General features: G+C 42.0%; 1 protein-coding gene across 3 annotated transcripts in view; it reads right to left on the minus strand.

The window, feature by feature from the left end:
• The window catches only part of ELP2 (elongator acetyltransferase complex subunit 2), a 47,903-nt gene that overhangs the window by 2,253 nt on the left and 32,592 nt on the right, over positions 1 to 13,058 (minus strand). For 2 of the 3 annotated variants that reach the window (XM_068395934.1, XM_068395932.1), the window contains 5 exons: positions 3,668 to 3,740; positions 3,047 to 3,233; positions 1,307 to 1,428; positions 669 to 811; positions 24 to 137 (listed from right to left, as the gene is read on the minus strand). In XM_068395934.1, coding sequence (XP_068252035.1) covers positions 24 to 137; positions 669 to 811; positions 1,307 to 1,428; positions 3,047 to 3,233; positions 3,668 to 3,740 — 639 coding nt within the window. Of the gene's footprint in view, positions 1 to 23; positions 138 to 668; positions 812 to 1,306; positions 1,429 to 3,046; positions 3,234 to 3,667; positions 3,741 to 13,058 lie in introns of those variants that run through there. The other variant, XM_068395933.1, reaches the window with a different exon arrangement.

Raw genomic sequence — 13,058 nt, forward strand, 5'->3', positions numbered from 1 at the left:
CCTAATTACTTCAAAAGACATACCTGTTATCCATCTCAACACATGTGGTCCAATCAGTTAGTGCTGGTTCTTGCCCATTCTGTTTCCATGTGTACAAAATAATCTTCCCATTCTCTAAGCCTACTGCAACAATATATCTATCAAGAGAACAACTGCATTAGTTCTGAAAAAGATTACAGTAGGCAGCTCAGTGAAGCTGGCTCTACTGCAAGCTAGAAAGAACGAGCAAACACTGTATTGCACCTTGCCCTTTGGATCAGTATTTACTTTTTCATGAAAAAATATCAACTTCATTTAAAGCTTCTTCATAAAAAATGAGCAAAGCAGAAACATGCAAAATATTTTTAGTTAGGAAAAAAAATAAGAAGCTTATTACAGCATCAGACCAGTCAATATTGTTGGAAGAATGAATGTGTTTCCGGTGTCTAAATGCCCCCCTCCCCACTTTTTTTTTTTCTTGTTACACTGTTTGGAGAAGTCACCATACACGTGAAAAGAAGGCTAGGAAAGACAAAAAGTAGAGTTCATTCAGTTCAAAGAATGGTCAAAATATTTGACCATTTTAGGAGATTTTAGGAGCTGTTTAGCCACAGAAAAAGCTGACTAAAGGGGAAAAAATACTAATTTCAAATTAAACACAAAATAGCATTACAGAAAAACATCAATACCTTCCATCAGGAGTAAGCACATGGCTGATACTAACAGCAGTAACAGAGTCCCCGGCATCCAGTACCGTTGAACAAGGCTTGATTGAATCCAACATATTCCCTTCAGTAGTCACAGATAAATTGCACTGGCCCCAGATAATGACCTGTGAGAAAGAGAATCATCCAGGAATTTTCACTTTAATCTTTTTGTAAATGCATTTACGAAAACATAAGGAATAACTTAGCTAAAATACTCCCAGGGCACAGAAGAAAGTGGATGACCCCTAAAATAGTAAATGTCTATCTGCAAAGGTTCAACTTTTTAGACAGTCTGTCTGTTTTCATTAAAGATACTGACAACAAAACCAGATTCTGTTATGAAAGTTAAAGAAAAACTTCGAGACCCGTAAGAGTTGTGACATATGTTTGTCTTACTGTACAAAAAAAGGGAGGAAGTCCAACTGGCAGACCACAGTCTTGTATATACATATTCAAGCACTTTATTTAGCATATGAAAGCCTCACTGGTTTCTGTGGTTATACACACAATAAGCTTTTTGTGTATTTATAGAATATGGGCTCATTAGAACACAGCATTTGCTAATCTAAAATACATTTAAAATAATTCTGTGGTTTTAAAATTCCTTTTATATTAATTACCTTTTTGTCCCGACTGCCAGTAATAAAATACTTGCTGTCCGGTGTCCAATCACAAGACCAAATGATTCGACTGTGAACAGCTGTATTTTTGTCTGTGTATGCACAGCAACTGAAAACTGGTCCTGGAAAAAAACACATAGAGGAAAACCCTTGCCTCAACTACTCTACATGTTAAGAGTAATTGTTACTCTTACTTTATGTAAGAACTGCAGGAATCCTCAGACATTATCGCACTCATACTTAAAGCAATGGGGAATACTTAGCACCACATAAATATTTTTTTTCCCCACACTTACCACAATGATAATTAGCACCTGTTCAAGACCATATTAGTCAGCCCTTACAGCACTAGAACAGTAGGAACAGTTTGACCTTTTACACATACATCTGTTTCAGAAGAATTTAAGTTGAAGTGTAAGGCCTTCAGGTTCTTCCTATACAAGTTTGTAATACGAACACCGACTTCAAAAGTTTTAGTATAGTGCAATGTTTACCATGTGTACACGTCCCCAGTAATTTCACTACACTTCCTATTTACCAGTAAAGCCCCTCAAATCATAATGATCTAATCATAAAGATTAATCTGTTCCCAAAGAGACAGGCTGCCATTTCAATATGTATACAATCAGGCAATAAATCTGATCAGCAGATCAGTAAATAGGAATGCTTTTCCCAAGTAGAAAAGGCTGTCATTTTGGAGCACAGACTTTGAATAACCACTTCTTGGGATGCCAATACGAGCAGTTTTGCTTTACACTGATAACGATGTTCTTTTCTGTCTACTAAGTTACTGATGAACAGTTGAAAACAGGATTTCCTCTACTTCCTGTAAGAATTCATACTCCTTATCCTGAAACATTGCGTAACTACTGTGGAAAATATGCCAGGCTTTAGAATATAAGTCTGAATAGAACAGAAATCTCAAGACAAGATACAACTGGGCACTGTCCGAAGGGGCCAAAACTCACTGCCAAGTCTCTAGGAAAACTCTATAGAGCCCACTAGTGTTTATGTGCTATTAAGCCAACAGTGCAACGATAAACGATTTCAGCACAGGCGTCTCTTCTAGGAATCCATTGAAGTGTGCAATAGCAATCTCCTCATGAGTTTGCAAGGCTCAAAGTCTTAATGAGAAAGTCAACTGAATCTTTACCATCAGCTCTTTTTTCCAGACAGAGCCAGTCCTAGTCAAATTAATCAATTGTGTAGGATTATCAGAAAGCCACGCCAAAGATAGAGATTAATCCTGTCAAGAGTCTCAAAGTGTTATGCCCTGCAAACAGGCACAGGCAGCTCTATGCAGGACACGGGTGTAGCAATGAACCTTCCAGCCCTGCCTGCACAGGACACCGAGATGAAGGTTTTCCTTGACAGAATAGCAGTTGGAAGTTCAGGCATTACACTCCAGTACGTATACTTGATTTCAGTAAATCTGAAACATACAATCACAAGCAGAAGGCAGGAGGACAAGTAGCAGACTTCATTACATCCATCAATTAAACAGCATTTAAGGCCTGATTATATTCTTCTCCACATTTTAATTCCCTTTCTAGCTTTCCTATACACCATTAATTGCACTTCTTAAAGCCCCAGGAGTCTAGAACACTATTAATTCTTAAAAGTTGTAGTGAAAATGTCCATTAAAACATTTTACCAATTTTCTTTCAAATATTTTGAAGCCAAAAATATTCAACAAACTGCAAAATCTTCAAATGTGTATACCCACTTCACATATCTTACCTGACTCTGATGAGTCTTCTATCCTCCACAGTGACCAATTCCTGTCTCTAGAAACCGCTAATAAAAATTTGTCATTAGGAGAAAATGCCAGCTGAGTAACAGTCAGATTGTGAAATGACAAACTCTGCAGTTTCTTCCAAGAAGTAGTGCTCCACAAAATAATTGCTGCATGTTCTTTTTTGGAAGCCTGTATTGATGGAAAAAATATCAGTGAGAATTAATGAAAGCAAATATAAGTGTCACATATTTCAAAATACTAAGATGTTAGAGGGCTTGTTTTAAGGCTTGTAATCAAGACAGAGTCAGCTTTCCTCTGGGAAGTTTTAAGATTGTCTCACTACTTTCTACTAATACTGACAACACGTCAGTAAGAAAATGTTTTATCCCTACATTTGTTAGAATTTATCTTACTAATATCTTCAAACAAATCATACATAATTTATGAATAATAACTTATCTGCATTCACTCTCACCTTTGGAAGGCAACCACCACCTATACAAAATCTTTCACATTTAAGTGAAAGAACAGAATTCAGCCCAAACTGAATTCTGACTCCTGCTTTGTCAGCCATAGAAATCTGGTGGCACTTTTCACTAGATGGTGCTAGAATCTTTTCTTACCTTACAAGCTGAGGCAATTACAGTGTTTGAATTATTGCAAGCAACACAAAAAATTTCATATCCATGCCCGTATCTGAAATAAATGTGGAAAGATATTTAACACATCACAGTCATTTTTGCAGTATGTATCAAGGTTCTTATGTTAATTTAAATCCCTTTGCAAAAATGAAAGGCACCTGCCAGGAACTTCTCACCACAGTACTGCGCTCCAAATAATTCCTAATAATGTTCAGCATTCAATATAAACATCTGCATAAATTCTTTCCCATTTAGGAACTGACTACAGAACAATCTCTCCAGCCCATTCCACAGTCCTAAAGCATCAGCACTGCAGAAGCTACGCTAATGATTAAGAAAAGCAGACTAAAGCAGCATTTAATGTATTTTTATTTTCTTGTAAAGCAATTTTAACCCCACCAATAAAAATCAGGAGCCACATATTTGAAGATCACCAAAGAAACACACCAAAAACACCCAGCCAAAGAATGCCTGTTCTGTGAAATATTGAAAAAAAGATTTCTGAACTAGAGGACAAGAATCATGTTGGAAAAGGAAAACAACACTGTAAAAAAAACCCAAAACTTCTAGCTTCCTCCAGAAACAGATTTTTAATCAGTCTTTGCACGAGTTCTGCTGGAATTCAAGCTCACATATCTGGACTGGGATTTAACTAATAAGCAGAAATGCCACACAGACTAACACAAATTAAGATCAGTCACAAAACAGATTGGAAGGAGAGTAAAATTGGAGATGCAATCTGTAAGTGGAATGCGGAGAAAGACCTGGGAGTTCTGGTGGACAAGTTCACCATGAGCCAGCAATGTGCCCTTGTGGCCAAGAAGGCCAATGGTATCCTGGGGTGCATTAGGAAGAGTGTGGCCAGCAGATAGAGGGAGGTTATCCTCCCCTTCTACACTGCCCTAAGGAGGCCACACCTGGAGTACTGTGTGCAGTTCTGGACCCCCAGTTCAAGAAAGATAAGGAACTCCTGAAGAAAGTCCAGCGGAGGGCGACAAAGATGATCAGAGGACTGGAGCATCTCTCCTACAAGGAGAGGCTGACGGAGCTGGGTCTGTTTAGTCTGGAGAAGAGAAGACTGAGGGGGGATCTTATCAATGCCTACAAACACCTTAGGGGCGGGTGTCAAGGAGATGGGGCCAGACTCTTCACAGTGATACCCAGCGACAGGATGAGGGGCAATGGGCACAAACTGAAACACAGGAAGTTCCATCTGAATATGAGGAAAATTTTCTTTACTTTGAGGGTGACAGAGCACTGGAACAGGCTGCCCAGGGAGGCTGTGGAGTCTCCCTTCTCTGGAGATATTCAAAACCCGCCCAGATGCAACCCTTTGCAATGTCCTCTAGGGGAACCTGCTTCGGCAGGGGGTTGGACTAGATGATCTCCAGAGGTCCCTTCCAACCCCAGCCATTCTGTGATTTGTGACAAATATCAGCTAAATATCAGGGGGGTGGTTTCCTTTGATTCCTAGCTCTGAAAAGATGGGCAGTTCTCTTAGAAACTCCTTTGGTCAGCAGTGTCACAAAGTTGTTCTTATATGGGATTGATGTTTATGGGATTTCACTTGCAGCCAGAACAGCCATTTGTTTAAATGACAAACTGTTGTCTGTATCTGTCGAACGGAGTCCAGAAGAGTCGCTGCTGGGCATATCCCATACACAGACTCCCACACTCATGCCTGAAGATTGTAGATGCACTGGCTTTTCATGAAGAGTAACTGTGCCTGGGCCTTCAGGGGGGAGAGGGACTGGCGGCTGTGCTTAATTGGAATGCTAATTTGCAGATTTGATTATATCTTATAACAATGAAGGTATTACTGTGTGTCTTCCTCTTACGCTGCCACCAGCAGTTTTATTGTAATGCTTACTTCTAAAGCACATTCCCAGAGATGATTTTGTAGTGAAAACTATTGAAAGTCAAGTTTCTAAAACTGGAAAGTATTTACTCCATGAAAAGTATAAATTTCCTTAAATTCAATGAAGGAAAAATAACCTGTGGAACAACTTGTGAAGCAAGTTCTCAGTTACTCTGGTTTTATCTCCTAAATGTACTACTGAAGAGCACTTGACAGAAACGTTTTGAGCTTTCTGCATGCAACTTTGTTCTTGCTAAATAGAAGCATTAAAATTTAGTCTCTCTCTTTAAAATAAAACCTAAAATACCATCTTTTGCAAAGTCACAAGGGCAGGACTATCATAGATCAGACCAACAGCCTATACAGCCTAATGCTGTCACCAGCAAGGAGAATAAAGTTAGTGGCAATAGGAGACGCCGTTTATTAGAGTGTATGAGCTTTGTAAGTATAGAAGCTCCAGCATAACACCTTCCCCTGTCCCCATACCCGCAATCCAATCCCTTCGTTATGTAGCACAACTCCAAAAAAAGGTTCACAATGGAGAGAAGCAACTGCATGAATGAACAATGAAATTACATTTTTACCTACAAGTGATTTTGCCTTGGCAATGTGCAATTCACAGCAATTTTTTATGCACAGGTAAACTGACTGCACTTTCAAAGTGTCCAGACAAATGATTACAGTAATTTTCTAGTGTCAAAAAGGAACTCTCAAGACTTCCAAGTGTATTACATGAAATGTACATACATGTAAAAATATATTTATGTCAACACTCAGGCTTTAATCTCAGCCTGCTGCATATAAACTTTCTATGGTAATTTTCCAAGAGGATAAAGATTAGCATACTCTCACAGGATTTATCATATTTTTATTTTAAAGTTATTAGATTATGTAAAAAATTCAGCAAGTTCTTCATACTAAAACCTACTCAAGTAAACAGTTTTCAAAACCCAACACTAATCCTTCAAAATTTGGTGTTGAGTTAGAGCTGGGAATACACAAATGTCAACGACAAACAAGCTATTTTTAGCAAGTCAGTTCCTCACACTGTTTTTCTGCTGCTATGGCAACTTGAAATCTACATTATGCAATTTCATGTTACTTCTTTGAGGATTATCCTGAGTGTCTATGAATACTTTACATCTTGTTGCCCTTGCGTAACAGAATCCCTATCACTAGCAGGGTCTCTAAAAATCAGGAAAAAAAGCTCAGATAAGTCACCTGAAGACCATCATAAAATGCAGTTATTGTAATGAATGCAGGATATAAAAGCAGATTGATATTCTGCTGCAGGAGTACTGCCTAAGATTAATGTCTCACTAGACTTTAAGAAATGTCAAAGGCAAATGAAGAAAAATTTTGGCCTTGGCTCCTTTTCACTACATAAAGATCCCTCATCAAACTGCTTATGTAAGTGGGTGCATTAGCGGCCATAGCAAGCACAGGAGAAGCATTTAATGTAACAGTTGGAAATTACAAAATGTGCAGATATGGTCTAATACCCACCAGCTTCCCTCTTAGAAGCATTTTTGAGTACAAACACAAAAAGAGAGCTTGAAAGCATACAAAGATGATTAACTGCCCATTTGAAGGTAAAGATGAGCTCCCACAAAACCTCCCATAGGGTCAAATGAAATCAACCTGCAAACTGTTTTCCCAAAGTTTTTTATTTCCTGTTCCCCCCAACTGAAGTCACAAAACTGGTAGTGTATAAAGGTAGCTGTAATCATCAGCAAAGGTTCAACATTCTTCTTGTTCCTGCCTGAGACCACTCTTTCAGGAGATTCAGATAAATAAACCCATAAGAGCTTGAGATGATTCATTTCTTTGTGCTATACTTTCAAGATTGATACTAAGACTTCTAAGATCGTGAAAGTGTAGCCTAATGTTACCAGGATCCTTAGGGAACAAATAAGGTGATAACCTTCATTTGCAAACTGTTGTGAATGTCAGAAAAGAAGTAACAAAACACAGCTAAATAATTCTATAACCCTGCAACCTCAAAACAATTATTGTCACAACCACGTAACCCCATTATCTTTGCAATCCACAACCCACCCTGTCAGCATTCCATACCCAAACTGGATTTGTAACCACCTTACTCATCATTCATCACTTTGCTCTGCCACTAGACACATCCTATTCTGGCTGCTGCTTCCGTCTATTGCATCTTACAACTCTGCTAGGCTTTAGGGGGAAGCTCCTCCTTTGATGCCTCAGCCTTTGCTTCCATACCAGAGATCTGCAAGACTGAGCCACGAAGTGGAAAGAAGCAGAAAACTCCTTATGTAGAGAGACCTTCAGTATAGGCAAGGTTTTAAGATGTGCTGAGCAGACAGACATAAACAAAGGCTGCAGCATGGAAAGAGAGGCTCATCACATTCCGCAGCACAGATAAGACCATGAAAATATGCCACAGTCTTGTACCAGACCAGAAACCTTACTATTCTCTTTAAACAAAGAGGAAAAAAAGAGGGATCGGTGCCCTAAACAGACCTTCAAAAGACAAACACATCCAAAGGGACAATGAAGGTCTGATCATTACAAATTCAAAAGAATAGGTTTGTGCTAAAAAAAAAAAATACATATTTCACTGGTACAGAAACAACTAGTGAAACAAAATTTTGTGACTGTCCTGGTTTGGCCTAAACCAGGCCGATTTTCCTTTCAGTGATTTTTACTTTCAGCTAAGTCTCCTCTAAATAACTGCACTTTCTGAAACTAACTGCATGTTTTTGCAGACAGTGTCTGCTTCCAGGACTGATAACGCTCGAAGTTTGTAGTTATCGCTGAGGCACCGGTAGGGATGTTGTGCAGTAAGGCTCTTGCTGTACTTTTTTCTTAGAGAAACCAAGGTCACCGCTGGATTCCTCACTGCTTACAAGTGAAAAGCTGAAGGGGGGGTCGCAGCTGCAGGGGGGAGCAGACAGGGCAGGTGACCCAAAATTGACCAACGAGGGTATTCCATCCCATACACGTCATTCTCGGTATAAAGCGGGGGGATCACGAGGGTCTCTCCCCTCTTGCTCGCTCTGGCTTTTTCTGCTATGGCTGGTGTCCAAGGAGGACTCCGACTGTTTTCCTGCTGCCCCCGATTCTGATCTGCATCCCTGAATCCAGCTCTCGACCGTCGCTAGGCCCAGCCTGGGCCTTCCCGGAGCCTGCCCTGCAGTGCCGGTGGTGACGTTGCCGACATCGGGGGAGCTCGATCTTGGTTTTGTATATATATTTGTATATATTTGATTATTCCAATATTATTATTATACTCTTTTTCATTATTATAGGTTTATTAAAACTGTTTTAACTTTCCAACCCGTAAGTCTCTCTCCCTTTTCCCTTTCCCTTTCCCTTTGGGTGGGGGGGGGAGGGTTAACAGAGAGCGTCTGCTGCAGGTTTAATCGCCAGCCCAGCTTTAAACCGTGACAGATTTATTGGCGCCCAACGTGGGGCACGAGAGAAGCTCCAACAGGTTCCTCTGATAAGTCGAATCCCGGCTCCGGCGGGAGGAGACCCGGAGAGCTCAGCTGAGAGAGTATCAGATTTCTTCCTTTGAGATTTACGAGGGGTTGGAAATTAAAACAGATAGCGAAGATGCTGATGTCATTTTTGAATGCTGTGTTATTTCATCTCTTTATAAAGCCTTTTACAGAGTTAAGTGTAATGATACCTTACTTGCCGTATGCGCTGTTTGTTACTGTTTATGTGCAGTTTATCACTGCTGGGCACTGGTCAATGTGCATTGTTTTGTTATGGCGTTTCATACTGATTTATGTCGTGATAAACTGGGCTGTTACTATTCTGACCGCGGTAGCAGCGATTTTATCTGCGGGCTCCGGGCGTCCTTTAGCTGATTGTGTTAATGATTACACTTCCAATTTTACTTCGGGAAATAGTACCTTCTCCTTTTCTGCCAAGCTGATTCCTCTAGATTTTGTGAAATTCGGATGGTGCTGTCTAGGTGGCATGTTTTTATTTTCGGTTGTCCTGAATGTGTTTCTGATGTGGGATAAGATTAAGTATCGGTGCAGGGACAGGTGTAGGTGTTATGCAGCCACCTCAGATCCTACAGCGTGTGCTGCCGCTACAGCTCGCACCGCAGCTGCTACACCCCCCAAGATGGCCACTGCAGCTACTCAGGCTCTAACGAGTCTCAGCACTCCCACGACAGCCACTGCATCTACTCAGACCCCAGCATCTAACGAATCTGTACCAATTGCTCCTGTAACCAGGAAGAAATACCAAAAGAAATCAGCTCGTGAAGAGGAGGATGATGACTCAGAGCCTTCTAAGGCAGAGCCATCACAGGACCCAGGTGAGGGCCCTTCTCAGGCAGAGTCAGGGCCTGACACAGATGGGGGTTCCCTTGATCGTCATTTTAAAGCAGACCCATTACAGAAGAAAGGTCGTTCTAAAGCAGAACTATCACAGGAGGAGGACTCGGATGTAGAGATAACCTACCACTCCTTATCCCTGAAGGACCTGAGAAATATAAGGAAAGATTTCAGCCGTTATGATGGTGAGCCAATTATTACCTGGCTGCTCCGATGCTGGGATAATGGGGCAGATAGCATGCAATTAGATGGCAGAGAAGCCAGACAGTTGGGATCCCTGTCCAGAGATGGTGGTATTGATAAGGCGCTTGCAAGAAAGTCAAACACTATCAGTCTCTGGAGGCGACTCTTGTCAGCTGTAAAGAGCAGGTATCCCTATAAAGATGATGTTATGAGCCACCTGAGCAAATGGACCACTATAGAAAAAGGTATTAACTACCTTAGACAACTAGCTGTGCAAGAGATCATTTATAGACACCCACGGGAAATTGTAGATCCTGTAGATCCTGATGAAGTGGAATGCAACCGATCCATGTTCCGGAAGGTTGTGAAGAATGCTCCACCGACATATACCCATACATTGTCAATATTAGTCTGGGGAGAAAATGCTATGGCACGACCTAGTGTGGATGAAATGGCTAACTGTATGCGACAGTATGAAGATAGTATTTCTTCCCCACTGCAGGCCCGTGTCTCGGCTGTGGAAAAACTGACAAAGGAAAACAAGGACTCATTTAAACAACTGTCAGACAAACTGTCCAGGATCGAGAATAAACTTGACTCTCTACCTACACAGGCCCGCGTTGCAGCTGTTAAGAGAAAACGCCCTCCTACAGGACCAGCTCAAAGGAAACGGAACACATCACGAGGTATCCTGTGGTTTGCCCTGCGTGGTTATGGGGAAGACATGAACAGATGGCATGGACAACCTACCAGTACCCTACAGGCACGAGTACGTGAGTTGCAAGCTAAAAGAAATACCAGAGAGAATTTTTCTAGGAGGATGGCTGCTCCAGTTACCAGTGAGCAGGACCCCAGTCAGGGTAGATGGGCCTCAAATTCCTTTTTCCAAAGTGTGAATAGGAGAAATGAAGGTCCAGTCCCTGTGAGCAGCACGAATCCATTTCTTGATTAGGGGGGCCCTGCCTCCAGCCAGGTGGAGGAAAGGGACAACAGAGTTTATTGGACTGTGTGGATTCGATGGCCTGGCACATCAAAACCACAAAGGTATCGAGCCTTGGTAGACACTGGTGCACAGTGCACCCTAATGCCATCGGATCATAAAGGGGCAGAACCTATCAGTATTTCAGGAGTAACAGGAGGATCTCAAGTGTTATCTGTATTGGAGGCTGAAGTGAGCCTAACTAAAAATGAATGGAAAAAGCACCCCATTGTGACTGGCCCAGATGCTCCATGCATCCTTGGCATAGACTACCTCAAGAGAGGGTATTTTAAGGACCCAAAAGGGTATAGATGGGCTTTTGGTGTAGCAGCTGTAGAGACTGAGGACATTAAACAGCTGTCTACCTTGCCTGGCCTCTCAGAGGATCCTTCTGTTGTGGGGTTGCTGAAGGTTGAAGAACAACAGGTGCCAATTGCTACTGCCACGGTGCACCGACGACAATATCGCACCAATCGAGACTCCCTGATCCCCATTCATAAACTGATTAGACAATTAGAAAATCAAGGAGTGATTAGTAAGACTCGCTCACCCTTTAATAGTCCTATATGGCCAGTGCGAAAGTCTGATGGAGAATGGAGATTAACTGTGGACTATCGTGGCCTAAATGAAGTTACGCCACCGCTGAGTGCTGCCATGCCAGACATGCTAGAACTTCAATACGAACTGGAGTCAAAGGCAGCCAAGTGGTACGCCACTATAGACATTGCTAATGCATTTTTCTCTATTCCTTTGGCACCAAAGTGCAGGCCACAGTTTGCTTTTACCTGGAGAGGTATCCAGTACACCTGGAATCGACTGCCCCAGGGGTGGAAACACAGTCCTACTATTTGCCATGGACTGATCCAGACTGCACTAGAAAAGGGTGGAGCTCCAGAACATTTGCAATACATTGATGACATCATTGTGTGGGGTGATACAGCAGCAGAAGTTTTTGACAAAGGGGAGAAAATAATCCAAATTCTTCTGAAAGCTGGTTTTGCCATAAAAAGAGGCAAGGTCAAGGGACCTGCCCGGGAGATCCAGTTTTTAGGGATTAAATGGCAAGATGGGCGTCGCCAGATCCCGATAGAGGTGATCAACAAAATAACAGCTATGTCCCCACCAACTAACAAAAAGGAAACACAAGCCTTCTTAGGTGTTGTGGGTTTCTGGAGAATGCATATTCCAGATTACAGCCAGATTGTACGCCCTCTTTATCAGGTGACCAGAAAGAAAAATGATTTTCAGTGGGGTCCTGAACAACAACAGGCTTTTGAACAGATTAAACAAGAGATTGTGCATGCAGTAGCCCTTGGACCAGTCCGTACGGGACAAGATGTTAAAAATGTGCTCTACACCGCAGCTGGGGACAATGGTCCTACCTGGAGCCTCTGGCAGAAAGTACCAGGGGAGACTCGAGGTCGACCCCTAGGATTTTGGAGTCGAGGATACAAGGGTTCCGAGGCCAATTACACCCCAACTGAAAAAGAGATACTGGCAGCATATGAAGGAGTTAGAGCTGCTTCAGCGGTAATTGGTACTGAGGCACAACTTCTCCTGGCACCTCGATTACCAGTACTAGGCTGGATGTTCAAGGGTAAGGTTCCCACTACCCATCATGCAACTGATGCTACATGGAGTAAATGGATTGCATTAATTACACAGAGGGCTCGAATAGGAAACCCTAATCGCCCAGGAATCTTAGAAGTGATCATGGACTGGCCAGAAGGCAAAGACTTCGGAATGCCACCAGAAAAGGAGGTGACACGTGCTGAAGAAGCCCCACCATATAATGAACTACCAGAGGATGAGAAGCAGTATGCCCTGTTCACCGATGGATCCTGCCGTCTTGTAGGAAAGCATCGGAAGTGGAAAGCTGCTGTATGGAGTCCCATACGACGAATCACAGAAGCCACAGAAGGACAAGGTGAATCAAGTCAATTTGCAGAGGTAAAAGCCATCCAGCTGGCTTTAGACATTGCTGAACGAGAAAAGTGGCCAAGGCTGTATCTTTATACTGAC

The sequence above is a fragment of the Nyctibius grandis genome, chromosome 3 (assembly GCF_013368605.1).
Source record: "Nyctibius grandis isolate bNycGra1 chromosome 3, bNycGra1.pri, whole genome shotgun sequence".
Lineage (NCBI taxonomy): Eukaryota > Metazoa > Chordata > Aves > Nyctibiiformes > Nyctibiidae > Nyctibius > Nyctibius grandis.